The 25638-nt window shown below is 42.7% G+C and overlaps 1 protein-coding gene and 1 long non-coding RNA gene across 51 annotated transcripts in view; both read left to right on the top strand.

The window, feature by feature from the left end:
- The window catches only part of LOC138513982 (mucin-19), a 1848798-nt gene that overhangs the window by 1733191 nt on the left and 89969 nt on the right, over positions 1–25638 (top strand). For all 50 annotated transcript variants that reach the window (XM_069629210.1, XM_069629207.1, XM_069629194.1 and 47 more), the window contains 2 exons: positions 2408–2467; positions 5368–5397. In XM_069629210.1, the coding sequence (XP_069485311.1) occupies positions 2408–2467; positions 5368–5397 (90 nt within the window). The remainder of the gene's footprint in view (positions 1–2407; positions 2468–5367; positions 5398–25638) is intronic.
- On the top strand, positions 16879–23965 carry LOC138513988 (uncharacterized). The gene is made up of 3 exons (XR_011281854.1): positions 16879–19836; positions 21472–21507; positions 23158–23965. It is a non-coding gene; the product is annotated as an uncharacterized lncRNA (long non-coding RNA).

Here is a 25638-nt window from a genome sequence, read left to right as displayed (position 1 = left end):
TCAAACAATGAGGCCACAGCTATGAAACCGAAAAACAAAATATATACATAGTTCAAGGTAAGGCTGTAGAACATGCCTGTAGCAAAGGATAAAGGCAGGCTATGGCAATAAAACACCCAGGGAAGCAGTGGAATATTTTGGGTTAAACATATATGAAATGGGACCCCATTAGGTGCAGCTGCAAACGGCTAGTTAGTGACTATGCTCGACGATATTGTATTTCTGTAAAGAAATAAGGAGGACGTGGAACACATGGTCCTCTTAATCAAACAGAAAGGTTGATTCAAACATAACATCTCAAGCCTGGAATCGCATTCCATCCTGAACATCATGACTGTACTGGGGTCGCAAGTGTTTTCTAAGCAGGAACAATAGAGAGAGGCATTACTAAACCGCTGGGGAGATTGTTAGGGGTGGGGGTGATCTGACTGCACATGTGATCATGGTGTCGCAAACTATAAACATATGTTTGAGAGCTAGCATAGGCTGACCAACTTCTGGAATGACAACACATAACAGGAAAGACTGAGTGACAGGCTCACCTATACAGATTACGGGGATCAATTACATAAATCAAACGAGGGCATTCGATACCTTCACAAGCCAATCGATGAAACAGACTAAATGCTTTGTGGCAAAAGTCAAACCTAGCAGCTGCAGGACTACAGTCCTGCTAGACTTGAGGCATGGATAGCCGACATGTCAGTCTCCTTAAAAAAACATAGTTTAGCATCCTCCTAAAAGAGTTAACATTTGGAGGTAACAATGGACTAAAAGCATGACTCATGACAGCACAACATCTTTTCGGCTTACATTAATTCCATAAAGATAACTTACCGTGTTAATTCTCATTCATACACCACAAAACTTACCTGTGAGGGATACTGAATTTCTTAAGCACTGAGAACAATGACTAAAGGCGTTTTGACACATTGACCACTATGTGGCATCCCTCCACATCACGGAAGGGGAGTCACGCGAGCAGAGAACGCGCAGGCCAGAGCCGTCATGACGCAACACCAGATTCGGGCATGGAGCGAGCAGACGAGGGTACTCCACTCAAGCTCTGTGCTGAAGGGTCTTAACTTGGATCCCAGAATGCATCCTTCCATACGTGAAAATAAGATTCAGTTAGCAGTTCTTTGCGCTTTTCCTGGGTTCTCGTCACCTTGAACAACACTGCGCAGCTGTGCGCTGATAGACCAAAACGTGACCCAGGCAGTATTTACCATCTAGGCTAGGTTGTCCAGCTTCCAGGCACTATGCTGTTGTTCCTGATACAAGCCACTATTTCTCGGCTCTGTTTCCTCATATAACTTCTTTGCTGCCTTAAACCACTTGCTGATCATTTTGATTTCCTCGAGATCAGCGTGTTATTTTATTTTGCAAACTAGCATTGCCATGCTTGAATTGCAAATGGATTCATTTATTGGGATGTGTCCAGCGAGTATATCATTATATAGCAGTAAGCAGAATGTTTCTGTGATTATTAAGGTTAAACGCTGTAGGAGGAGATGATCGTTTATGTCCCTTACTTTACGACCCTCCTCCTGACAAATATATTGAATGTGTGTGTCATTTATAGGTACAGTTCATCAGCCTTTAAGATCTCTCTGAAATATTTTCAATATATATTGTGGGGAGCTGTGTACAAGACAGATCAATGGATGTGTGCTTACTCTAACACCATTTGCATAATAACCATAAATACTGTGCCCTTGAGCACATCGATGCGTGCACTGCACGCTTTAAGATGAGGTCTGCAGCACAGTCCCTTTTCTAATTCTCCTTGCTCAGCATGTGTTGGGGGACAATATTGAAAGAGGCGGTTGCGCATTTGCTAGCCTATTTCTTTTTCTGGGGGCCATGTCTGTGAGAAAGATCTAGGGCTTTGCTGCCCCTAACTACAGGCGTGTGCATCTGTGGCAGAGAACACAATGGCCTCATTACGAGCATGGCGGTAGCCGTGCCCGTATGGCAGGCACGGCTGCCGCAATGCTCGCTACCGGCACCGCCTCCCGCGATTGGGCAATAACCGGCCCATTACGAGATGAATGGGGCGGTAATAGCCCGTTCGTGGGTGGCGGTATTGCCGGGCTCCCGATCCCCATTCTGCCCTATACGTCAGAATGGGGGTGGGGAACATGGATGCGCCGGCACCGTTGATACGAGTTGTGCTGGCGGGTGCCGCACAGCCCGCCAGGTAAGACCTGGTGGGCTGTCAGGAACCTGCGAGCAGAACTCGTAATGCGGCGGGACGGTATGAACGGTGCCAGGTCCTCATGAGGCCCAATGTGATTTGTAGTAATGTTGATAGCAACTCTTGCATGTATACTTTTTCAGGAAAAATAAGCAGCTAATTCTCCTAGAACATATATTAATTACACTGTGATTTTCTTTTGTCTAGCAACCTTGCCTCCAACCACTGGAACCCCAGGCGTCACTACAGCTCCCGTGGTCACTGGAAGTATGTGTTTCTTGGATTTTGAGCAATAGCAACAAAAAACAAATGCACACAATAATGTTCGTAATTTCTGTGTATTATTATTATTATTAGGGTATTTATTGAGCGCAGACCCAGCTTCGGGAAGCAATAGAGTGCTTTACCATCATACGGGGAAGAACATAGTGAGGGAAGCAGAGAAACAAGGGAGTGTAGCGCTAAGAGAGGAGAGGGAGGGCAGATAATTTGGCAGCAAGGAATCTATAATCAACCAGGGGAGGTAACAGTGTGGTGGGAGGCTGTAATGTCAATGTACTATTATTGATCAGTGATTATCATATTTTTAAAACATATTTCCAAACGTATTCACATCTGGTGACATGTCATTGCTTGAGGTGATGTAGTGGGGTTAAGCTAACCAGACTGATGTGTTGGCCCCATTATAAAATCCTCAATGTCAGTTTCACTTTTTGATGCAGCGTGTATTGAGATATCCAAGTGTAATGTGCATTCCCAAATGGGCTTAAAGACGGTAATCCTTGATGTCAATGAGAATTCTGGTGTTATGGAAAGGTTTAATGGTTTCCCGTGTACACCAACCACACTGAGCCAACAGCACTTCTAAATGGATGCGGGTGACACACAGGTTTATATCGAGCTCTTAATAAGTCCAAAACAATAAAAAAAACACTATGTGATTATGAAACATACGTTTCTGGTTGAAGTAGATGTGTCTGCGTCCGGGTGATCCAAGAATACGATCATGGTCGCAGGAGGCCCAAATAAAAAATATCTAATTTTACTTTCTGAAGAAGTGGGTGACATCACGGCCCAAACACAGAATGAAAGGTATTTGAGTTAGGTTTTACTTAGATCTTTGCGTCTCCCACCGGGTGGCAGGTGGCACTATCAGCACCACCTTCTAGCCTGTGATGTTGAGAAAGGAATTTGCGCTCCTCCAGAAAAGAAACCCTTGGTCAGAATCACTAGGGCCTTGTCCTAGCTAGATTTGTGCAGTGTAATATTTGCAGTGATTCAAAGAACGACATCCACAAGCTCCAGAACAACCAAACATATGTGTGCAGATTATTCTTAGACTTATATAAGGCTGATCAAATCACCCCAAGCAAACCACAACCAAATATATACTTTGATATTACATTCAAATTACTGTGGACAATGTTTTGCAGGGGACAGAGGAAGTTGAAAGGGACTGTCTTAAATGCCTGCATTAGCTGATTCACTACTACAACATCAGACAAATTGGGCAATGATACAGTAGTTAACTAATCAAGGTTTGAGTGCAAGAAGCACTCAGTGAATCCATTATTGTACTGGGTCAAAGAATCTGCAATGCCCTGAATCTGCGGTTCTGACATTTACCCGATTTTTGAAGGCCGCCGATTTTGGCAGCCTAAGAAAATAAAAAAAAATGACATTCCTTTGCCCCCCACCCTCTCTTGTGGCATTTCTTCCAAACCGGGGTGGTTTCACACCCCATACCCACCTCCCTCAGCCCCGGCCACTTCCCTTCCCACCCAAGACTCCCCATACTAAAACACACACAAACACCAACACACAAACACTTACCCGTTCCCTCCCGCCTGCGCATCCGGCCGGGTCCTGGCGTGCATGTCAGTCCCTGCGCGCACTCGTCAGGGGCTGACAGTTCGATTTAGAAAGACCGCTCTGTGCGGTCAGAGAGCGGTCTTTCTAAATTGTTTTTTTATTAAATCTTTATAATTTAGGACCGAATCTGCACCTAAAGACCTATGCAGACCTATGCAGCCCCCCTACCCGGAGCACTGTAGGATCTGATCTGATGATCTGATCTGATAATTTTCCATCCAATATTTTGACCACCTCCATTTCAAGATGAAATTCATTTTAAACCAAAAATACAGAGCAATGTTGCTCCAAACCCTAATTGGATAATATATAATTTAATTCAATTTACACAAGTCCGTGGACATCAATGATTCAGGGTCCCAAGTACTTCAAAAATTGTAATAATGTTTAAAAAGGAGGTTGTTATGGTATTTGTCGATTATCGATCCGGCCATTAACTACAGCACACATCACAAACGAAATTGGCACTTGCACAAAAAAAACACACAGCATGAGATGGATGAAAAATACCTAGACAAATCATAAAATAACGATGCTTTCAGTGGGCTTCTAAAATCTAAATGGTCAGTAAACACAATCGGTGTATGGAAAATAATTCCAGAGTGTATGCCCCATTGCAAATAAATGGTTTCTGCCCCCATGAAAACACAACTTTTTTTTTCAGCATAACACTCTGTGTAGCATAGGGTAACGCAGTTCACTGGAAGGGTGGTGGGGTTTAAACATTGAGTTGCAGGTCATTGATAGGAAAATTCAGTGATGAAGGTTTATGATGAAGGATGAAGGTTTATGGGGTACATTTTACTTCTGAGGTTCCTTTTAAATTGAAGAACAGAGCCCAGCACACTTATGCTGAAAGAAAGTTGTCTGTGAGTCATCTCCATAAAAGACTTAACCAACACTCATTACTAACAAAGTTATTGTTGTTTATTCCACTGTGATTACTTCCCCTGTTCCCTTCCCATGTAGCCTTGCAGCGCTTTGAAACACACCTCGGTTGTATAAAGCGCCTAACAAATGCTCAATAAAATAAAAAAATAAATAAATAAACAATACCACCCCAGCCAACCCACAATCTACATCCTAACTTCAATAATTGCCTGGAACCCCATCTGGGCATGCAGCAGTAGACAATTGCAATGTCACTTCCATGAGAAATGAAATTAATTGGAAACCTCGAAAGTAAAGCATTTTCCATTCAATTATCATTATCTGTATCGCATTTTGTGTGCAATGAAACCATTGTATTTAGTTCATAGTCTCACTACTGTACATATTTTGTTTTTGTCCCCTAGCAACAGAAAAGATTACTGGTTCCACCACAAGTACGTATTTGTTTCTTTAATGACTAAGTTGTAAACATTTTTTGTGACATGATTTCTTGATAGCTGCCTAAGTATTGGTCTAGAAACATCAGCAGTTTTACATCTTTGAAGGTAAGTGCTCATTTGCATATTATCACCTAGCCAAGAGAATTTGGAAAACTCACTTATGCTTCTGTGTAGTCCAGAGCAAATTATTTTGGGCAAACTCTGAATAAATTCAATTTTTATTAGATTCAGTGTTCAGTGTTTTTCAGAAGTAATGACAAAACCCTGGAAAGGAATAACATGCCGAGACAGCTGCACCTTCTCTGCCATCTGAGGACTGGATGACTTTTATTATTTGAAGAAGCAGCTGAAAGCAACATATATTCCACTAGACAGGGTGTTAGCATCAGATACCTAATTTAATATTAAATGTACACGAATCCCTGGGATGATTCCAGATAGAATACAGTTTATAGTAAACTTACCTGAATCCCTGGGATGATTCCAGACAGAATACCAACCTGAATCCCTGGGATGATTCCAGACATAATTCAGTTTATAGTAAACTTGCCTGAAACCCTGGGATGATTCCAGATAGAATACCAACCTGAATCCCTGGGATGATTCCAGACATAATTCAGTTTATAGTAAATTTACCTGAATCCCTGGGATGATTCCAGACATAATTCAGTTTATAGTAAATTTACCTGAATCCCTGGGATGATTATTGACAGAATTCAGTTTATAGTAAACTTACCTGAATCTCTGGGATGAATCCAGACAGAATTAATTTGCTTTCAGCTCTTATACTTGACTATAGATGGCTACATATATTTCGTTTCACTAAGTAGTAAGATAACTTTTTTAAAAATGTATTTGTATTTCTTGTGTTGTGTTCAAATCTATGATCTTCCACAAAATATGACTATGCATCTACAAATCTTAAAACAATGTATCAACCTATGAACAATTTTAAAACAGATTAAGCATGGAAACAATTAAACATCTTTCAAATTTCATTATACAAATACAAAAGAGTAAAACAAACATTATACATGAGCAATCATTGTACCTATCCCATTATAACGTGTTTTAAAATACACATTTCATACCTATTTCATCTAGCACTTTGGTAGTTAAAAAAAGTTCATGACCTGCGCTTACACGATTCCAAATATCTTCTATACAAAAACTTTTCCTCAGTCTAAAAATACACCCCAAATATGTTGTTCTTACTTCCACTAACATAGGACATTCGACCACTTTGTGCCTGATTCATGGAACATTTTGCTATGGGATTGCACCATTATAAAAAAACTTCCATGAATCAGGCCCTATGTGTTTAAGGGTTTGTGTATCACCTGGATCCTTGCAGAAATGACAAAAATTAACACCTGGGTTACAATTTTTAGAGTGAATATGTAAAATCTCCCCTGTGGGCAAGAGATTTAACCCAGATCACAAAAACTGTTCTCTGATGGTCGGGCAAGGATATTGAACAAGGTATTTAGGTACAAATCTCAAAGCATTCTCCACTCGTCCAATGGTAGAATGTGCTTTGTAAATGCGTGTTTATATTATTGTGTTTATCCAATCCATATCTTTCATGTTTTTTCACCGTTAGTGGATTTTCAATTAGTTTATTTTGTTCTTTTCCACAATGATCTAAAACACTGATTACATATGACTCCATCATGTTAAGACATTTGGATGATTTATCAACCATTGATGCTTGAGGTTCTGCATAGATAGTGTTTTTGCTAGGCGACTGGATCTTTCCCACGAGGCTTACAACCAGTGGTCGAAGTGAGTGGGAGCGGTCGGGAGCGGTGCTCCTCTACTTTTTTAAATGACCTTTTACAGCTCCTATACTTTTATTTTAAAAAGAAACCGCCCGGAATGTTTTCGTTATAAAATAAAAGTGTAGGAAGAAGTTGAAACTGCACTTTCAGTGCACTGCACTGAACGTTCTCTTAAACAGCTGGTGCAAGTGTTTGAGGGGTGTATTTTGTGTGAGAGGGGACGTGGTGAAGGGATTTTGGGGTGTTGATGCAGGCCAGCAGGGAACATAGTTCCACTGCTTCTTTTTGTACACTTCGACCACTGCTTACAACCCTCCATTGGAACCAAGCATGTAACAATATAACACCAAGTTCGTAATGCAATGAAGCCATGGGCAAAGAAGGAGGCATATTCAGGGCTCTTTTCCATACCCTACCCTCCAAACTTTCCCATGGTAGACCATAGGCCTTTCGCTCAACCTATAAACCATATAGTACTTTTTGGTATTACCTTTGTCACGTAGAATCTTATCAAAGGCTTAATAGAAAATGTACAGTATTCGCGATGCATTTTCTTAATTTGGAAACCGAATTGGTCTATTTTGTGTTCAATTCTTTTGACCAACATTTCCTTATTAGGTTGCACTGTGAAGAAGAAGCCCAAATAGGTGATCTCACTCAATACATCACTTTGGGAACCATCAATTGTCCATTTGAATTGAGGACCATTGTTCTTATATTTAAGGGACTGGATAACGCTACACTTCTTATGGTTGATGACCAGGTCATTTCTCCCTGCATAGGCACTCAAATCCATGAGCAGCCGCTGGAGTCCAGTTGGTGTAAAATCTAGGACGTCAACATCGTTGGCATATGTCAAGCAAGTAATTCTGTGCCCTCCTATGTTAGGGCCGACTAGCGCCCAAAAAGTACTAGTGATAGAACTTTACTTCCTGCCAACTTAGCTTCTGGGGGTGGTGTAAAATTTAAGGAAATCATCTAGAGGAATTTCACTGAATACAAAAAGAAAGATTTGGAATTCATGAAACATTAAACATCTACTTCAACAACCTGTATTGTATGGCATTGAAACATCTACTGAATCATGTTTACTGAAAGAGATAAACACCTTCTGTGTATTTCATCTCATTAGGCAGTGGGCTGCATATAATAAGCTCCCCCCTTGAGGCATGTACTTTGTGCAGAATATATATCTCTATTAGATGGGAACAATGAAACAAATGAACCTGGGAGGAAGCCAATATGCTAGCGGCATCAGCACAGTGTATTGCCTTCATGTGGAAGGACAATGCAGAAGAAGCAGTAGCCTGCCTGTGATAATCCGATGGTGACCTAGATACGGATGATTTTGTAATAGAGTATGGACAAAACGAATTGTGTGAATGTTGAAATGTTATTGACTGTTTGACTGCTCAGCCACACGGGTTTCAGAAGGTAAGTACATTTACTAACTTCTAAGAATACAATGACATTTTCATATTGGTTGCCGTAGAAACAAATGTGCACTAATCACCCCACAATATTTGAAATGAGTAGAGCATGGTCCAGCGATTTCTTTCTTTCCTGGACAAATGCACTTGTAGGATTTGTAATTGTTTTCACCCTTTACTTTATAGCAGGCCTCCTCAGCTTTATTCGGAACTCACACTTGTGTTCGTTGTTTCTCTGCTCACTAGACATTTTGAAAATGAATGTCCTCTCTTTATGTTTGACTTGTTTCCTTAGTTGGCTGCTTAAACTTTCTAACTGAGGTGGGAGGTGTTTTTCTTCAAGACAGGAAGTTGGCACAGTGTGATTAGCACCAGAGATCAACATGTATATCAACAAATTAACCAGGACACAACAATTGCAATAATTCATAAAAATGTATCTTGTTTTGAAATCCACCAACAATTCCTGAAAGTAAGGCACACTTCTCATGGAATTTGGGCTTCTTTCTCGAATTTTTTCTTGGATGTTTTATTCATCGACTTTTTTTTACATTTTTAAAATGTTTCCCTATTTGTAGTAGTTATTATTTAGTGTTCAGTGACTTGTTGATTGCCCCATTAAGTAAATTAAGAAACGAAATGTTGACATCAGCCTTTCCTGTTTGCTTTCTGAATGATGTAAGAGACCATGATTATGTAGCCCCTTAACCGTACCTATGGGGTTTTAACGACAATGTCCTTGCAGCACACACTACCTTTGCCATCCCGCGCTTGACATGGCTAAACTAAATTAAGCTGAGCTGATAAAAGAAGGCCAATTACAAATTGCCAGATAAAACATGACAGATCTGGATAAATAGTGGCTCACAAAATGCGAAAACTCATTATCCCGTGAATCACAGATGGCGCCTTCAGTAGCTTAATGTTTAACAGCGCCTTAATTGGAAATGTGTAGATATGACCAAAACATAAAAGTACGTACATTCAAAAACCTTACTATTGTGACTAGCATGGTCTGCAAGCAAATAAAATAAGACTGGCAACAGAAAACAGAGTAAAATATGCAAGCACCAAGATAATAGAATAGCCTCATGACAGAACGTATGCTCTCATTCATGAGTATAGTAAACAACAATGTATTGTGTAATGCACTGGGCTGGAAGCAAAAGACAGCAAAGTGTTTAAGAGACTGGAATGATGTGCCACAATCGGTTTTCTGATCGCCAAGAGGAAATACTACATTCTGAGCTGGCCGTTTACACTCTGCATGGGCAATGTCCAAATGAAGTCTTCTTCCCAGTAGACATTTATATTGAATGAAGTGATTGCCATGGAGCTTCTACTAGCATCGATGTGTTTGCTTCATTCTGTTACTTATAGCGCAGACCGAGCTCAAGAGCAGCGGAGCACTTTACACAATCCTGTGGCGCTCGCTGGGCAGCATAGTCTACTCAAAGTAGGCTGCTGTAATGGCTCAGGTTTAGCTCATGAAAAACGTTCTTAAATGTCCCAGGCAAATCACTTTGGACGAATCGATTTATTTTTCATTATAGATCAGTATAAAGGCGAATTCAAACTAGCAGTGGTCTTAAAATAGGGTTGCGGTTCATAGGCTGTACGTCTAGCTCAGTTGCCAAACACTATTTGGTGTTGATTGAGGTAAAATCAAAAGACACGTTTAAAGTTTCAATTGTGGTAAATTAATTTCCACCTCCGCTCAGACCCATAGTAGGCTCAGGTGGATTCCGATCCATATGCTCCACTGAAAGCTGAAATAACATCCCCATTATTTAGTAAATCTGAAGACACTAAAAGCACTTGGAACTAAAAAAAAGTTTGGTTTATAAATATTATTATAGCATAAACCCGGGTAATCAAAATTCAATACACACTCCAAAACAGCTTAATTCTAAAAGAAAGTGCGTGTGGACATTCTTGGGGTGCCAGAAGTCCACAGTTTCGATGTATCCTAATGAATAACTAAACCAATTTATAAAGAGATATTCTGAAGCATACTAAGAACTTAGAAAGGACATTACTGGTCCTTCTTGAGAGCAAACCTAATCAACAAACAAAAGGAGCTGCACAGGAGGACCAGCCAGTGCTTTAAGTGGGATATGAAATCGAGGGGTGGGGGGGCTCTGGAAAGGGGGCATGGCCAAGAATATGTGGCATGGCCTACAGGAGATGCAGGTGGCTTGGCCTAGAACTGTTTCCCCAAACAGTACATCCTGAGGCCCTGTAAACATGTATTTTGAGTCGGTATTGACTCAGGTTGTTTTGGTGGCATACTGTAAATAATACTCCTTCTGGTTCGGTTTTTAAGCAAATTCCTCTCTGTAATAGATGTGTTTCTCAATCATTATAGAAGCAATTCAATTTGTGAGTAAGTCACTGTCATTCTGTAAAATAAAATGACCCAGCCACTTTTCTTAAGTGCTTCTTTAGGGTTTAAGCCCCCCCCCCCTTGCTGCTGTCTGTCTTGTGACAGTCTGCCGCTCGTAACCCCCTGACCCCAGTGCTTTAACAAGGATGTTGCCACAGTATGCAGCCACAATGAAGGACTGATGGTATGAACATACTGCCTATGGAGGTACCCGTCTCCTCAAACTAAAGGCTGTGTCGCTTTCAATGTGGTTTCGCTTGCCAAAGGCAGACCTCTCTGACATGTGTCTTGCCTACTTTACCTGCATTCAGCTCTCTGATGTGGGCAGGGGCTACGCTCAGTGGTTTGCACCCATTGGAGTTTGCATTAGGAAACATCTCCATTATAATCTATGAATCACTCAGCTGCATAAGAAGGGATTGTGGGATGGATGCCTCCAAACATCATTTTGAAAAAGGTTCCCACCTAGCCTCCAGGCATTTTCCACCTATCCTGAAGTCACCCAGCAGAAAGGTTGAAGGGGACAAATAGAACCAGTGTCCGCTACTTTGTATAACGTCAAAAAGCATTTTGGGAAGCTAAGATTCGGCACCCATTTTCTTCTGTGCATATCTCTGCCAATGATTCAGGCCTGCAACTGATCGGAACACATAATATATAGGGGCCTGCCTATTAATCTAATATACGATAACACCCGAACCGTGAAAGGACTGCAAACCATGAATCACATGTTTGCATTTAGAAAGCTGCTTTGTTTGGGGGCCAGGCATTCGCTGTCAGCAGAAAGCATCCCTGCATGTATTCCATCAAGGCAGCGTTAATTGCTTGACTGGTCAGAGTCAATGTCAAGCCCGTGTTGGTTCCTTTCATGGAACCCTGAGGGAGACGTGCCTGCAGGAGTGCTGAATTTTGATTTTCCCAAAGGATGCGGGTGGACAGATGTATAGGAAGTCCCACTGAGAGCATGAGGGCCAGTGGTCGAAGTGGGCGGGAGCGGTGCTCCTCTGCTTTTTTAAAATTAAGTGTTACTGTTCCTATAATATTATTTTAAAAAGAAACCATTCCGGAATGGTTTTGTTTTAAAATAAAAGTGTAGAAAGCAGTTGAAACTAGCACTTCAGTGCGCTGCACTGAACGTTCCTTTAAAAAGTTGGTGAATTTGTTTGGGGGTTTGAATTGTGTGGGGGCGTGCAATGGGGTTGGTGGGGAGAGGGGCAGGCCAGCGGGGAACATAGTTCCACTACTGCTGTTCCTACACTACGACCACTGATAAGGGCTTTCAGCGGAGACGGCTTTTCCCAGGAGGTGCCCGGGCCCCGGAGCACCTGCATACTCTGTGCCCCTGCTTGGCTGAGATGAAGCTTTGCGAGGCTGCTGGCTGAGCACCCAACCCAGTTAAAGCCCTGGCACCAACACAAATGGGAACACACAGTTTACTTTCCCAAAGAAATGTATCGTGACTATTTGTATATCTGTTTCAAAGGATTTAACTATGACGAATGCCCTTTAAAATCGTGATTGGTTTCCAGCATCCTGCCACTCCTTCTACAATAGACCTTAGCATAGGTCACAGTATTCAATATACATATGAAAGCCGCGAGATCAGTAGTACAAATTATAGATTGAATATGGCAATTCTTTTAAAAGGAGCATCCATTTCTAAAGACCCCTGTCTCACTACGGGCATGTGCTTTTGTCAATGTTGACAGTCAAATATCAAGCAACATGATTAAAAAGGACAACATCACAAGGAAACTGACATATTAAGCATTTTAATGTTCATTATGAGGTAATGACACTGTTTACGTCAATGGGCCTCATTATGACTCTGGCGGTAGTCGTGCCGGAGTCATTATTTTACTGGCACCTGGCAATGGGGATCCACCGGGGCATTCCAGCCCTGGCAGCCAAATGTTCCAATACTAATCTCAAGCACAATCCAAAACAAGTCAAACTGTACTATGCCCACATGTGTCATTCATCAATCAACACATCCTTCTGTGGGCATTCGCCTGGGGCCTGCCGCCATATTTCCTATGCTTGGTTTGGTCGTAAGTAGCAGAGATATTTCTGAAGAGGCCATTTTCTGATGTATTGTGCCTCCAAACATCGCAGGACTAACTTGGTGTGTGTGATTACTCTGCAGAGGCAGAGCGTTGCACTGGAAACATCTTAATCAATGTGGTTGTGGTCCCCTCCTCATTTACCAATGCAGAACAGGCATTCCCAATGGCAGTTATTCCACTAAATGATATATGCTACATAGACGCATGCTGCTGCCCCATGTTTCTACCTTCAGATTTAAACTTGCAAAAACGATGAAAGAGTAAGGAAAATCCCAGCAGCCCCGCCATTGGAAGCATCCACTGTCACTGAACTATTGCCAGCTCTGGGCCCAGGCCCTTTGTATTTGTCTGTGTAACAGTAGTCTCACAGTTATCCCGCCATATGTTGCATTATATCACTAAACACAGCAAAGTCCATTTTATACAAATCTTGCACCAGTCCTTTATAATTTTTTGCACCCGTGTAAAAATGGTGTTAGTGCAAATATGTCAGGTTTCAATGTATTTTTGGTGCGGCACAATTTTATTAACGGGCAAAAGAATTGCCATGGATACGGACCTAGGTCCTCATTACGACTTTGGAGGCTACCATGCCCTTAATAAGGGCATGGCTGCCTCCAAAATCGTGTCCGGGTCCTGGTTCCCTGAATGGGGAAATACTGGGTCATTCCGAGTATGGAGGGCCCGGTATTTCCTCCTTCAGGGAACCCGGGCCCGGTCCTTCGAGCCCTCATAGGGAATGGGGAGAGAGCTAACAACGGGCTCATTACGAACGGGCCCGTTGTTAGCTCCCTGGTCCCCTCTCGCGGGACCCGCTATGGACGTCGGGAAAAACCAGACGTCCAGAGCGGGTCTCGCGAGGGGACCTCGTAATTGTGCGGAATGGGTGCAGTCACCATTACCGGCGCCGTTAAACCCATTCTGCACAAGTCATAATGAGGCCCCTAGTGTCCTGTCTTGCACAGCATAGAAACACTAGATTATGCAATCTGAATCGCAGTGAGCTTTTCCTATGCAGCCCCTGTGTTTACTGCATAAAATGGGGGGCCTCATTGACAAACATTTTTGGCATTTCACAGATGCATTGCGAGTGCGGGCAGTTGCATTATCACTTGTGCAAATGCAGTGCAAAATCATTGGCACTAGTGCTAGTGCAATGCAGGCGTGGATGCATACATTGCACATTGCATACATTGCACTTCAGGGGAAGCTGCTAGACTGCACCAGCTCTAGATGACGATCTCCATACCCTGGTAACATGGACAGAAGGGCCAACTCACAAGGGATTCTGTGCATTATTCTTTGGCCAAATTGCAGCCATGGACTGTCTGGGTCCTGGAGAGGGGGCGCACGCTCTATTCCGTATTCAGTCAGCCATTCAGCTTTATTATGGCATCGGCCAAAAAGCAACAAATAAAACAACAACGGCATTTAAAAAGGAAGACATGAATAACATGAGCGGAAATGGTTATAATGCAAGGACAAGTTTATAGATAAAATCAATAGAACATGAAATTAACAACTGTGCAAATATGCAGGTCGAAAGTATTTCAAAGTGTCACAATGAGAGAAAAGGTGCAAACATTTGCTGCCACTGCTAATTACAAGGGGGGAGGGAATGAATCCCCCATTTTACTTCATTTTGGCCATGCCCAATGGATATATTTGGATACAAAGTGCGCCCTCCTTTAGGGTATTAAAGCAAAACTGAATGTATAAACTGCAGGCGTAACGCGGACTGATCACATCCAAACAGGGCTCACACCTAGAGTCAGGTTTCCACTGTAAACAGAGTGGCCATGTGCTAAGAGAAGTGCATTCCTCTACCAACCTGCTGCGGGAACAGGTGCCTCCTACCAATGTAATCGGTTACCTCCTTGCATTTGTCATCAATTCAGGGGACCTCCAGTACTGGCCCATGTTCAATATGGACAGTACTGTTTTTACAGATTTGCACCTTAGTAGGGATTTTGCCCCTACCAAAGACAGAACATGCACCATTGCATCTTTATGAATACCCAAATCTGGTGAAGTCCATGTCCTTGTCCATGTCCTTGGCCAGTACAAAAGGGGATTTAATCTGGCTGGATCTTTTACCGGTTGTAGGTCGCATTCCAAAAACATACTGGCGCTAGGCAAAGAACTAGGTAGCATAAGTAGCATTTTTAGAAATGTTTTCTCAGCTATGTCTAGGGATTTCACTTCTACGTGGCTCCATTGCTCAGCACCATATAATGCCTGCATCTGATGTAATTTTAGGTTTGGGCTAATTGCGCCACTATCGATAGAAATGCCCAATTCCAGTGCAATACTTTTCAAGTGTTGCTGCAGCTTTAGTTACCTTGTGGGACCACAAGCCAATTTCCGTAAACCTAACTCCCAGATAATCGTGGGATGAAACGTGTTCTAGGGTGTACCAGCCACCCTGATGTCAACCTTTAAAGATTGGGCTAAGCGGGGTCTGAAAACCAATGTTTTAGTTTTTTCTTTGTTTAGTTCAAGACCCAAATTATTGCATTTCTCTATGAACTTTACCAAGGTGTTATCAAGGCCCATTGCGTATGTAGCCAACAGAACAGCGTCATCCATGAAAAATAGAGCAGGAAACCTTGTGCTCCTCAATTGTGGTGGGTCAAGGCTGCATGCCTCCAGCTCCTCAATGACCTCATTGATGTAACTACTAAAGAAGAGTGGGGCCAGCACGCAGCCTTGCCTTACACCTCTCTCTATGGGAATTGGGTCCGTCAGTTCACCCACCAGATCCAAATGTACAGACGCTGTATTGTTACTGTACAATTGTTGAATTGGGGTTAGCAAATTTTGGGGTATGCCTTTATTACTCAATGCTTGCCACAGAGAGCTTCTGAGGACGCTGTAAAATCAGTCTTTTGATCCACAAAGACCATGTTTATCCTTGCTTTTTCCTTAATATCATCCAGCCCAGGGCCCTCTTAACACTTATTGTGGTTTGGAGCACAGATAGTCTTGCCACCCCTTCATCACCCATGCTGCCCCCCAAATCAACAAAATTAAGGGATCTCATGCCTGGAGTCCATTTCGGCACTAGGAAGACAGACAACTCTACCCAGAGCTAAGTTCAATTTCCATAAACCGATTATGGCACAGGACCACGGGTGATGAATGCACACCACTCTTCTGCCCCTGTAGTCTCGTAACATAAAGGCAACAAAACCTACTTCCTTTTTGTGTGCAGAACTTTTAACTACCAACTATCAGCTACCAAGTACACGTGAATGGTGATGGCTGGAATGGCAATATAAAGAAGGGCAGAGTGCATTTGTTTTTATAGGTTTCTGTCAAAAGGGACAAGAAGATAACTCATGATCTGGGTTACTGGCATTAAAGACTCTATTTTGGTAGAACTACATAAAGCTACAAATCTAAGAGTTCGATTAGACGAAATGGGTCATCTGTCCAAATTTGTAGAGGTGAATAGAGGGGTTAGACAAGGATGCCTAGGAGCACCTCTTTTCTTTAACCTGTTTTTGGCAGACATGGGATTGTTTCTAGAGTCATCTGCGCTGGCTAGTCTGACCTTAAATGGGAGAAAGATATGTTGGCTGGCCTACGCAGATGACATAGCACTCCTTGATAGAACAGCAATTGGTCTACAACGTCTGCTAACAAGACTCAATGAGTATGTGGAAATAAACAGACTAACAATTAATTCTAGTAAGTCAAATATCTTAATCTTCAAACACCCAATGACAAAGAATAAATATAAGAGTTGGAAATTGGGAGGCCAATGCATCAGAGTTATAGAAGCGATAAAATATTTGGGCTATAATATATATGCCTAGCCAGCCCAATATAAAATACACTCTGATGTCATGGATAAGACAATCCAAGCCGGCTCTCAAATGGTTAAATTGAACCACAATTTTGTAAATTTTCAATCCATCCATTGATAAAATACTACTTAGCAAAAATAGTACCAGTGTTACTCTATGGACTTGAAGCTAAACCAGGTCTTTGGGCAACTAACTGGGAACTATTTGAAGGCCGTCTTTGGAAAAAAGCCTTGGGTCTTCCAAACTGTACCTCTATAAAATGCTTCAGGTTTGAGTTGGGCTTAAAGTCATTGAAGATCATGGCAGATTGGAAATTGATTTCCCTGTTTCGAGATATAGTGACGGGTAAAAAAACCACCTTGTATGGAGACCTGGGGGCCCATAAATTACAGGGCAAATCGCCCCTTTTGAACCTTCTTGGGGACAAAGTAATGTAAATATTGATTACAATAGATCTGGATATAGAAATCTTGATTCAAAACCCCCTTTACATTAAAAAAAAGATAGAACAGTTGGTCTGGATTGAAACAATAGAAACAGTCAGATTGGACTCCATTCAAAGCGCCTTCCTGAGGGGGGAGAAGAAACTTGGTTGTTTATCAGGTTATCTAATGAAATTCCCTGACAGAAAACTGCGTTCAAATATTTTAAGAATGAGACTAAATTTAATCCATTGTGGAGCCATTTTAGAGAGACGAAAACAAGGGATAAAAGCGAAAAAACTGTGTTCTGTCTGCGAAAACCCTGCCAAACAAACGCTAAAAGATCTGCTTATGGACTGTGAAGGCACATGGATCCATCGCTTACATTTATTCAGGAATTTTGTGCGCAGAGAAGAAGATATTATATCTGACTTTTTGTGGGAAAGACTAATCTCTGGCACAAATGCTGCACTACTATCGGCAGCCATACAGGTGCTAATAAATTGTGAAATAGATATCTAAAATGGTCATTTTGGGAAACCAGACTCATGAAAATCAGATTTCGAGGTTATAAATGTAAGTGGCAGGGTTTGTTGAAGAAAAAGAATACGTTGTTTTATGAAAGAAATGTGTATATTTTACAGAGTATATTTTGGAAGCTGTTATTGACTTGGTCTATATAATTTTGTAAAGGCTTGTACAGCCAAAACAATTACATTAAAGGCTCTATTGCTTTCACTTGAGATATTTTGTTTAATAGGAACATTGCAAGGTGACAAACGTCTGCTACCTGAAAAGTCATCTTATGATAAAGACCGAAGGCCGAATTAAAGATTGCCACAAACAAATATCAAACACATGAACCAGGTGGAGAATGGGAAACAGATTTAATTTATGCAAAGAACTCTGACAATGTTTTGTGTAGAAACAATATATGTGTATAAGAAGAATGCCAAATAGTTTACATTGCATTTAAGTACCTTGGGAGAATTTTGAAAGCAAGCTACGCCCAATGCAATGTGTGATTGGAAATGCCTTTGCCTTCTGTAACATTTGCATCCGGTAAACACCCAGACATCATACAGCATATCTAGGATTTGTGAGGCCTTGTGTGACAAACAATGTGCAGAGCCACCTAATGAGCACATTTGTATATATTTAGATCAGTCTTTGCTATTCCAGTGCATGCGTCATGTGAAGTTACATTAAAAGACAATATGTTATTATTATGATATATGTTAATCCATGAACGTGGCTATTGATAAGCATACATTGTAAACTGAGTCACTTCTACGCGCTCACAATGTTGGCAGATTAAGGGAAGATGATTTGCCTAATGTCACACATTGTATTTAAGTAACAAAGCTGGAATTTGAGCCCAGTCTGCAATTTAGGAACGTGAACATATATCTTCTCGGCAATGTCGGCACTGGTCTGATTGATAAGTCAATAAACAATAAATCAACCTGACAAATATATGCATCCTTAAAGAAATATGGTAAGAGTAAGATTCTGCACAGTCAGAAGAAAATGTGAAGTTCCCAGAGAACAAAGGGGCATCATCACGTGCATGCACCCCACGGTTTCATTGTCCTGTAAACTGACATAGATGCCAGCAGGGACCCAAAGCTTTGTTGTGGCTTTCAGATGAAAAAGGCGGGGTGCTCCAAGCACCATTATTTATAACCACTCAAGCATGAATGTAAAGTTAGGGACATTGGCTTTCATGTTAGCATATAGATGAATAGCTAGCTACTCTTTCAACTATGCACAGAGAATAGAAATCTTAAAAATTGTGTTTGGAGGCCATATTCCTAAAGTCAAGTCAGGGGAAGTGGCAGACGTAGGTGCTGGCGAGGGCAGGGGCATCTTCAGGGGGTACCACCAAATAATATTTGACTACTTTGAAAATTGCTGTTATATGCCAAGTGTCTTTTCTGTGGTAGGGCATCATGCCTGAGCCTGAGTTGCACAAGTTATACACTTATCATGCACACCCTTCACCACATGAACCCCACACATCTCCTCCACAGTAGCCTTTCCCCTAATCTAAGCAGCGTGCCCTATGCCACACTATGCCTGCCAGGCGAGACCCAAATATGCATCACCTTGATGAACTGGAGATGACGTTAAGCCTAGGCCTGACATGTTTCCAAACTCAGCAACATATTGGAAATTAAAAATATCACCCACGAGAAAACACAATTCAAACGTAAATGAAAAAATACACTTTTGCATGAGCAGATTCAGGGCCTAATTCACAGAACGTTTTCCATTGGGGTTTTGCCATTATAAAAGTCTTCTGTGAATCTGTGTTTTCGCCTCCGCCCTCATAATCATCGGCTGTTACGAATCAAACGTGTAAACCTTTAATGCTGGAGAAATACATGGATTTGGGAAAGATTTGTTTAGGATCATTAACGGTCGGGCCTTCTTTGATTAGTGCTGCCATTCTTTTATAAGTTTATCTCCGTTGTTTCACTTCTAGAAGTAGTTGGATGGTATGGCACACCCCTTCCTACAATTCCTGAACCAGGTAAACGCTGTTTTCGTTTTCTAACATCTTATGACATTTTTTCAATGGATAACATGCACAGTTGGCAGATTGGTTAGAGGATAAGGACCCTTAACAAACGGTTCCTGGTGCAAATTGGGTCAGATGAACTTGTGGACCAAAGCCGGGCTTAGGACGAGGCCCCCTGCCATTAGACCCCCACCACGCCAGCTCAGGGGAGTCTTTCAAGGTCTCCCCCAGAGCTGGAGTGGTGGGAGAAGGCTTGGCAGGCGTCCTATTGGAATTAAATGCGCTCTGCTCTCAGGAGCGGAGCCTATCTAATAAGAATAGGGTGCCTGCCGTGCCTGTTGAAAATTGTGGTGCCCTGCCCACCCGCTGCCACATGACTAGGGGCGCGTGGGGGCTAGAGGGTGCCGCCTTTTTGATTTGCTGCCCGGGGCGCGGCGGCTTCTAAGGCCGGCCCTGTGTGGAGCCTTTGGACTCGCCAGAGGCCAAGCCATGGTCATTACACAGGCCGTTTGGTGACTTGCACAGGAACCATTTGTAATGCATTCAGATGTTATTTGTGCCATTAATAGACGAGTTGCAAAAGTGGCACAGCCCTAGGTGTGTACAGTACAAGGTGCATTGAGCACATCCAGAGGTGGCAGGTTGAGTCTATGTATGCCCCTGTTCCTCTATATGACTCCTTATGTGTTCAATCATTCTGCATGCCAGGCTGCTTGCTCGAGAATCATCCACTTTTTCTGTTATATGGGTTCGTGTGTTATGGTGTAAACCATTTATTCTGGTGGGGTCCCTTTAAGTGCATGTTGGTGGTGAGTAAGATGTTTGTGTACTGAAGCTGGCATGCTGATTTGTTTTTCCATGAGCAGTGTGGCCGGGTTAGGTGATGATGAGACCAAAGGACACATCTCAGAAGCTATTTACCTTCGGCTACTCCCCCTTCCTTGGGTAATTTCAAGCATACATCTGGTAATATGCCACAGAGCCACTGCCTCTGTCTTCATGTGTATCCTCAGATGCAGTGTTTCCTGGTACTGTATTGAAGTCCTCTTTGTGAGCATAGGAGGTTTGTTGTGGTTTAGATTTATTGGAAAGTATAACGGGGCTCATCCATATGTGGCAAACAAACACTATTTAATCCATCCCGTATCAAGGGAGTTCCTCCATGTGTGCAAAACCTTTGGGTTATTAGTAGCTGTCGATTTTCCCTGGGATGAATCGGTGTCTTTCTATTCTTTCATAGGTCATTCGCCATGCCCCCAATGAGGCTAATCCTAGGACTCCTCTTTCCAGATAAAAACATATAAACCTAGGAAACTGGTTGATTCTGATAGGCAGGGATGTGAAAATGTCCTAAGAAAAGAGGGAGGATGGAGATGGCCAATCGCAAAACCAGTAAGATTGGTTGAACCCCTACCCCCTAAAAAAGGCAAATATACCTAGACAAGCTGAACGCTTTCGCATTTGAAGGCTTGCCAAAAGGTCACTTGATACTGGCATAATAACCCTTTTGGGTGTGCATCTCAACATAGGCAAGAACCAGGCCAGGTATAGTGTACACTTTGGGTTAGTCGTCTCTCTAGTCATCCTAAGGTTTCTGGGGTTAAAATTGCAACTGACAATAAAATATGTTCCTTTTCTTCTTCTTAGTACCTGGTGTGCAAGCCGTACCACTACCCACAATGGGTAAGTTGAACACATTTTGCATTGCATATTCAAGTAACGTTACTGTGAAATATGTACATGCACAAATGGGTTAACACACAGCTCACTTTCCACCCACCCATTTTCCCGAATGTCTGTTCTTCCTAAGGTCACCTGCTGCCGTCTCTCTGCATAAGAACCATTCTGCTTCCACATCACTGTTCTTCTTAAAAGGCTAATTCAGCATTTTGAGGTGAAGGGGAGATACTATATTCGTTTGGATAAAGGCAACATAGACAGATTGCATGTAGACCCATCGCATGGGTCTGTTTCCTAAGTGTAAGTCAATTGATCATGGCAGGTGTAGGGTGAATTCCCTCCCTTGGTGAAGGAATTCTGCACACCATTCTTTAGCTCTCTTTGAACCCCTCAAAACGCCTCACAAAAGCCCTCTTCTCTAAAATGGGAAGTACTTTACTCTGACTTATTTGGGCCGGCAAGCAAGTTATTGCTGACTGGAACACATGTATGCGGCGATATGACAGGGGAGGCATACGAGTGCTTGATATTGAGCTATGCTGGTGGGCCACCCAGGACCATTTCCTGTATTTTTGGCGGTCCCCAACCCCTGACCACCCACATGTTCTTCTTGAGAGGGCTGTACCAGCTCTGACTGACCTTGTTTCAGCAGCGCTAGGTGATGTGAAGGAGTACCCATGGAAAATACATGTTGCCTCCTGAACCTGTGTGGCCTGTAATGATGTCCCATTGTCTCCTATTAAAGCAGGAGTCACGGTGTTGGGGGACTTTTGTATGAATGATAGATTCATCTCCCTTTGGAATCTTTCTAACAACAGGGAGACACTTCCCGATTGGGGATATTGCTATGCTATACAGTATGTATTACACATGACACTCTACTCTTTATTTATTTGATTTATTTAAATTTTTAAAGCGCTCACACAGCCTGTGGGCATCGAGGCGCTGTTACAGGAATTCTTTCTGTTTTTAGTTGTTTGTCTTAGTTGCATATTTATAACGCGCTTAAATACCCAGAAGTTTCTAAGTGCGGACCCGGGGATCAAACCTGCGTTGGTTCGTGTCGTCTTGCTTCCAAGGCGAGCACGTTGCCGCTGAGCGACACTTGGGCTCCAAGTCTCGCCTCTAACCTATCACCCCACCCCCTCACCCTAATGTGCAATAGCAGCGCAAGAGATAGGAATGCTGCTGTCATGCATGCATTCTGCAGTCTTAGGAGGGGTAGAAGCAGATTGCCCAGTCGATCTAGGGATAACTGGGAAGCAGAGTTTGCTGTGCCAATTTAAGAGGGCAAGACATGCGAGGCAGTTCATCACATATATGTGCTTACATTCCCCCATGCATGCCTGATTCTGACTTCCACCTGTAGGTGTACACCACGCACTGATTACTTCCATTGTGTATACTTCATTGAGAAATGTCTCCGTCCTTCATTTTCCCCATCCCCCATTACACACTTTCCCCTTCTTTTGCTGCTCATTGGGTGGCAAAAGCCTGCCTTCTTACCTTTCCATCTGTGCGTTGTTGTCTTTTCGGACTGTGATCTCCTACTTATCACTAATGCAGACATTACATTTTTCAAGCACACACAAACACATATGGAAATAACACACAGTACAAGAAGCCTAATGTTTGTGTTCTTCTTGATATTAGACCTCTCACAATTTGAGAACTATACCACACCAGGTACGTGTTTTATGAGTTTCTTATATTCGTATGCTTATCACACCTTCTGTATATAAGCCCTTAATGATATGATATGCTATGATAGGTTATTTATAATGCACTTAATACCCAGAGATTTCTAAGCGCGAACCCGGGGATCGAACCTGTGTTGCTCTGTGTAGTCTTGCTTCCAAGGCGAGCACATTGCCCCTGAGCTATCCTCCAAAGACGAGAAATGCTCTATACCATGTGCATGTGTCTATAGAGTCGGGAGTCAAGAAGCTTTTGAAAGGTAAATACATATCCGGGTGTCGTCCGCTCCAACACCGTGCAACCTAAAGGAAAATAAAGAGACAGCGGCTCATCCAAAGACATAGTATCCATAGCCTTCTGAGACGATGAGAGGGGGGTGGGACCAAACACCACCATTTGAGATGGCTACAAGTGATACTGTTCGATGTGTAGATTTCTCATGGATAACCTCAATGATTTGCTTATTAGTGGATGCACTATAAAGAGTTAATACAATAAAACAATAAAACAGAACCCACACACCCCTTCAGATGTAGCACGAAACAATTAAAGATATACATGCACTCCTTCATACATAAGCAAATATACATTCACTGAAAAAAACGTAGTTAAGGTGCAGTCGGCGTGCTTCCGTTGATGTCAACGATAATGCCAATTTGTGTGTCATTGTGAATCCTTTCTCTTATAATATGTACGTGCTCATGGGCTTTGCAACGGAAACATGCAGAGTTAAGCTGGTCATGACTTCCCACATCTGCTGAATTTCAAGGGTCTTGTTGCATTAAATCTGTGCAACTTAACTGCACCGTAACTAAGATTTTATCAGTGAATTTCAAGGGTTTTGTTTTACCATCTTTTTTTTATGGGCCAGTAGCCATGGCCTTCGGCTGTGTAAACTGTACATGTTCACCAATATGTTTCTTTTGGACCCACTGTGGCCACTGTACATGTTCACCAATATGTTTCTTTTGGACCCACTGTGGCCACTGTACATGTTTTTCGGGTCCACTATCCATATACTTTGGTCCTGGCCAGTGAACAAAGGCGTTTGGCTGTGGGACCTTGTATATTTTAAAACACTACCAGGTTACTAGCCATGGCCTTCGTCAATGTCCACATTTCACGTGCACCAATATGTTCTTTTGGACTAAGTAGGGGGCCACTATACATGTCTTTCAGGACCACTTAAACACTAACGGGCCACTAGCCATGTCCTTTGTCCACAGCCTTTGTCCATGTCCACTGTACATGTTCCCGAATATGTTTCTTTTGGACCCAGTAGGTGGTCATGACCCAAGGCCATGGCCTTTATACATTTCTTTTGGGTGGGTGAGCATGGCCTTTGGTTGTGCCCAATGTATATTTTAAAACACTACCGGGCAACTATCTATATATATTAATGGTGTGGTGGTCGCGGTGGAGGCCCATGTTATGTATGTTGCCACCTGCCGTCATTGCCCATGGTCCCTACTGCGGGTGTGGTCTGTGGTGGCGAAAAGCATGTTTCGTGCGAGTTCTTCTATGAAGACTTCCAAGTGGCATGGTTCTGCCGTGATGGATAACCCAGCTGATAGAAAGTCTCCTATCCAAGCACCACACAAAGAACCACCAAATGAATGATGGTGCCTAACGGACCCCAATCCGAGTTCCATATGCCACCAGGCACTGGTTAGGTCGTAAAGTTTCTGAACGTTCCGATACATTTCGGCTGCTGCTGGCTGTGCGGCACTGCGGCCTACTGCCTCACACTGCATCCTGTGCTTCGCATGAAATCCCATGCAGCCGGGGCTCCCAGAGAGGTGCAAAAGGCAAGCAAAGGCATTCTTCTGCAGACTTTGCAGCAGAGTGACTAGCTGCACATGATCTGGTCTTTGCAGCCCAAGCAGTCTCCACACCTTAGCACTGCATTGTCAATTCAGGCAATTGCAGAAGGCAGAAATGAATGGCAATGCAGTGATGATCTGAGCAGAAATTCCTGCTGGAAATGTGTCTTAGTCATCTTGGTTATCCCCTTCGATCACAGGGAATCTTACATTTCATCTTGTAGGTTTGTTCTGTGTTTACACCTTCAAGGGCTAGGAAGGTGATCAACAATTCAAGGAGAAACTGTCAAGACCAAGAAAGATGCATGCTGGGGTGCTTTAAATACTTTGAGAATCTGAATGAACTGAAGGAGGCCACATGATGAGACAACCATGGCATCTCCACATTAGACTCGGGGAAAGAACTTGTACTGGGAGACAAGGGGCCTCATTACGACCCAGGCGCTAATGGGTTAACGGCACCGTAAAAGGCTGCGGCGCCGTTAACCTATTAGCGCCTAATTACGAGGTCCCTTTGCGGGACCCGACCTTAACGGCTGGTGTAGACCAGCCGTTAAAGTAGGGACCCGCAAAGGGACCTTGGTGCTAAGTACGGTGCAGCAATTTGCGGCAC

The sequence above is a fragment of the Ambystoma mexicanum genome, chromosome 12 (assembly GCF_040938575.1).
Source record: "Ambystoma mexicanum isolate Mex_15411 chromosome 12, UKY_AmexF1_1, whole genome shotgun sequence".
Classification (NCBI taxonomy): domain Eukaryota; kingdom Metazoa; phylum Chordata; class Amphibia; order Caudata; family Ambystomatidae; genus Ambystoma; species Ambystoma mexicanum.
Note: the sequence above shows the minus strand (reverse complement) of the source record. Positions and strands in the feature narration are given on the sequence as shown.